Source organism: Anoplopoma fimbria, chromosome 5 (assembly GCF_027596085.1).
Source record: "Anoplopoma fimbria isolate UVic2021 breed Golden Eagle Sablefish chromosome 5, Afim_UVic_2022, whole genome shotgun sequence".
Classification (NCBI taxonomy): domain Eukaryota; kingdom Metazoa; phylum Chordata; class Actinopteri; order Perciformes; family Anoplopomatidae; genus Anoplopoma; species Anoplopoma fimbria.
In genome coordinates, this window is record NC_072453.1 from 3,510,040 (window position 1) to 3,514,555 (window position 4,516).

General features: G+C 43.3%; 1 protein-coding gene across 1 annotated transcript; it reads left to right on the plus strand.

Annotated features, from left to right (window-relative positions):
• Nucleotides 1–1,380: 1,380 nt before the first annotated feature.
• On the plus strand, nucleotides 1,381–4,149 carry LOC129091755 (retinol-binding protein 3-like). The gene has a single exon (XM_054599449.1). The coding sequence runs from the start codon at nucleotides 1,381–1,383 to the stop codon at nucleotides 4,147–4,149; it is 2,769 nt and encodes a 922-aa protein (XP_054455424.1).
• The last annotated feature ends 367 nt before the right edge of the window (nucleotides 4,150–4,516 follow it).

Here is a 4,516-nt window from a genome sequence, read left to right on the forward strand (position 1 = left end):
GCTGACGAGAGCAGATCAGAGCGGTAAAGTTGTGGCCAGGGTATTTATATATACAAATATTAAGAATTCATAATATTTGAATCTCTGCTGGCTAACTACCTTACTGAAATAGCTAATGAGCTGTTCTTACCCGCTAACATGCAAATTACCCTACAAGATTATTTCATTCCACGGAGCAGCCTTGTATGACACAATGCAGCTTTAATAAGTCTTGATCGGTGAGAGTTGGCAAAGGGGATTTATTATGCAAGGTGTGAGGCGGTATTAAAAGTTAAGACGTTGAGATTAGCTGAGCACAGTGTACTGTAGTATTTGGAAGGAGATGACGTCAGGCTCCATAATGCCGAGCTGCAAAATTACCTGGATCAGGGTACCACTCCACAATGTATAGATTTAACACTTGAGTAAATATAGTTTGAATTAAATGAATGGATGTAAACTTGTCAACTTTGGACTTGCATTTCGCCGATGTAATATTCACATAAAAACTTTATTTCACCCACCACCAAATAAATCAAGATTTATTTTGATTAAAAGAAGAAAAAAAACTAACCTAACCACGAGAAACAAAAGCCTACTATGAAAGGAGAGCAAATTAGAAGGAAAATGGCGAATAATCATATGACTCAGCATTCAATCCAGAGAAAGACGTTTTGTTCTGTGGGTGTGTGTTTTTCTTCTTTATCCTATTTTGATCCTGCATGTGTTTTTAAGAAGACTTTGCCACGTGTCTATAAACTGTGTAATCATGTCACCAGTGGAGCGACCCAGACATGACCCTTAAAGCTACCAACAGTACCCAAGTACACCACCATAAGCTACAATAACAAACATGGGAGTGAGAGAGAGTGAGCGTGAGAGTCCCTGATCAGGCTTTGGCATCAATCAGTCCTCCCAAAACACATGTTTGACCTGTCCATCTTTTGTATCTAAAAGAAAATTATTTGTGGTTTCAAAATTACTGAGATAACATCTGATGAATTTAGAAAACAATGCCGAAATAAGACTACAGTAAGTGATGGTAGCTTGAGACAAGAACATTAAGCTCCTTGGACAAATACAATGCAACTGCTTAAGAAAAATGCATGTGTGGGACAAGGTTAGAAACAGCACAGGCCCCCCTTTTTTTCATTCAATTCACCATTTTTTGATTATGTCTGTTATTGTCTGCTGGCTAAAGCACCGAAGATAATGCGATTAAAGGTTTATTGGGAACAAAAGCCTCTTATGATGATGTTGTTGTGTCCAAAACATGACAGTGACAATGTTCCCTCCTACAAAAAACACCATCTCTCATCAAAGACAAATGGACTAAGGCAGCCCAGTGAAAGAGAAGACTGAGCTGTTCTCTTTCCATCAGTGATGATGAAGACCTTGGCGATGGCGCAACACACCCCACCACTGCTGTTGATGCTTCTCCTTTGTACTCCATCGGTCTCGTCATCATTCCAGCCAGCTCTGATGTTAGAAATGGCCAAGATTCTTTTGGAAAACTACTGCTTCCCTGAGAACTTAGTTGGGATGCAGGAGGCCATCCAACAAGCCATCGACAGTGGAGAAATCTTGCAGATTTCAGACAGGAATACCCTGGCTTCTGTGCTCACGGCTGGAGCACAGGGGGCACTGAACGATCCGCGGTTGACTGTGTCATATGAGCCAAATTTTGTTCCAGTGATGCCACCTTCGCTGCCGTCCCTCCCCGCAGAGCAGCTGATCAGACTGGTGAGAAACTCTGTCCAGCTGGATACCCTGGACAATAACGTTGGATATTTGCGGATAGATCGGGTCATTGGGGAGACGACAGCGGCAAAGCTTGGCTCCCTGCTGAGAGATAACATCTGGAACAAGGTTGCTCACACATCCTCACTGATCTTGGACCTGAGGTATTGTACAGCTGGAGAACTGTCTGGAGTTCCCTTTATAATCTCCTATTTCTCAGACCCTGAGCCCCTCATTCATATTGACACAGTGTATGACAGGCCCTCAAATAAAACAAGGGAGCTGTGGACCTTGCCTTCAATTATGGGGGAAAGGTATGGAAAGAAGAAAGACTTGATTATTTTGACCAGTAAGCGTACCATGGGCGCTGCTGAGGCAGTGGCATATACACTAAAAAACTTAAAGAGGGCCATCACAGTTGGGGAAAGGTCTGCTGGTGGGTCCGTAAAAGTCCAAAAGATTAGGATCCCCAAGTCGGAGTTCTACATAACAGTTCCTGTGGCAAGATCAGTTAGTCCAATCACAGGCCATAGCTGGGAAGTGAGTGGCGTTTCCCCAACCGTCAACGTCATCGCCAAGGAAGCTGTCGCACAAGCCAAGTCCCTTCTGGCTATAAGGAGTGCCATTCCAAAAGTTGTGAAGAGCATTGCCAACATAATTGGGAGGTGCTATGCTTTCACTGACAGAGTCCCAGCTATCCTTCAACATCTGCAATCAATGGACTTTTTTTCAGTCGTATCTGAGGAGAACCTAGCTTACAGACTCAACCAGGACCTCCAGACTGTGACAGAAGATCCACGACTGATTATTAAATACATGGAAGACAATGATGCCATAGAAAAGGAGGACTTTGCACTTGACAACTTTCCAGATGATTTGGATTCTTTAAAAGTCCTGGTAGATACAATGATCAAAGTGGAAATTCTCCCACACAATACTGGCTATCTTCGCTTTGATACATTTTTCAAGTCATCTGCAGGGCCTAAACTAGAAGAGCTCATGGCTAAAAATGTATGGGAGCCCCTTAAAGACACTAATAACCTGATTATTGATCTACGCTATAACACTGATGGGTCCTTTACCTCTCTAGCCCTTATACTGTCCTATCTGCAGGACACTTACCAAAAGCATTATTTTTTCACAATATATGACAAAATTCAGAACACAACAACAGAATATGAATCTCTGCCACGAATTATAGGCCCAACCTACGGCTCCAAACGTGGGGTTTATGTGTTGACCAGCTACTACACAGCAAGTGCCGGCGAAGAGTTTGCTTACCTGATACAGTCACTACATCGTGGCACAGTCATTGGGGAAATTACATCTGGTACTCTAATGCACTCAAAAACATTCCAAATAGAGGGGACAAATATTGCCATCACTGTCCCTTTCATTAACTTTTTAGACAACAGCGGTGAATTCTGGCTAGGAGGTGGTGTGGTCCCTGATGCCATTGTGCTAGCTGAGGAAGCTGTGGAGCACGTTCATGAGATTGCAGATTTTCACCAAGGGCTCAAGTTCCTCATAGAAGGAACTGGAGTACTGTTAGAAAAACACTATGCAATCCATAAAGTAGCGCTTAAGGTCAGCAAGGTACTGTTGAGCAAATGGGCTGAGGGATTGTACCGTTCGGTGGTTGACTCTGAATCTTTGGCATCTCAGTTGACGGCAGACCTTCAAGAGACTTCAGGCGATCATCACCTTCATGTCTTCCACTGCGATGTTGAGCCAGAGTTGCTTCACGACGTCCCAAAAATCCCCACTGTTGAAGAAGTGGGATACATAATTGATGCTTTGTTTAAAGTTGAGCTTCTGCCAGGTAATGTTGGATATCTGAGGTTTGACATGATGGCAGATGTAGAGGTGGTAAAGGCCATTGGGCCTCAGCTGATAAAATCAGTGTGGAGCAAGATAGTAAACACAGATGCCCTCATAATTGACATGAGGTACAACACTGGTGGATATTCAACAGCAATTCCCCTCTTGTGCACCTATTTATTTGATGCTGAACCATTGCGGCATCTTTACACTGTCTTTGACCGCACCACAACCACCATGACAGAGGTCATGACATTGCCTCAAGTCAGAGGTCAAAGGTATGGGTCCTCCAAGGACGTCTACATCCTCACCAGTCACATGACAGGGTCAGCAGCTGAAGTGTTCACCCGCTCTATGAAGGACCTGAAAAGGGCCACAATCATTGGAGAGCCAACAATTGGAGGGTCGCTATCAAGCAGAACTTATCAGATCGGGGACAGCGTCCTGTACGCTTCTATCCCTAACCAGGTTGTGTTGAGTGCAATCACTGGGAAAGAGTGGAGCGTTTCAGGGATTGAGCCTCACGTTATAGCCCAGGCAAGTGATGCTCTTCCTGTGGCGCAGAGATTCATAGCTACAAGACATTTAAAGAGAAGGCACGAAAAGTAGTTCCCCATGTTGTATGCTAACGTTAACCTTTACAAAACAATAGTAAATTTGTCTTGTGTTTAGCCACCACTTTAATGTCAGAGCCCAGTTTTTAATATTTGGCAAGTTTGGCCTGTGTGACATCAACATTATCTCCCAGAATCCAAGACCAGCCAGTTTCCACTATGAAATATGTTTTCCTATTCAACGTGTTTAGCTGAGTCCTCTATCCAGAAAGACTTGTACAGAGTGAATATGGATTCAATGTATAATCTCATTATTAGCGGGAATTTATCAGCTGTGGGTAGGATCAAATCTCAAATCTACTTACCTAACCTGTTATTACAGTGAGGAAGTTTTGTGAATAAAACAACATCCCATAAAGATT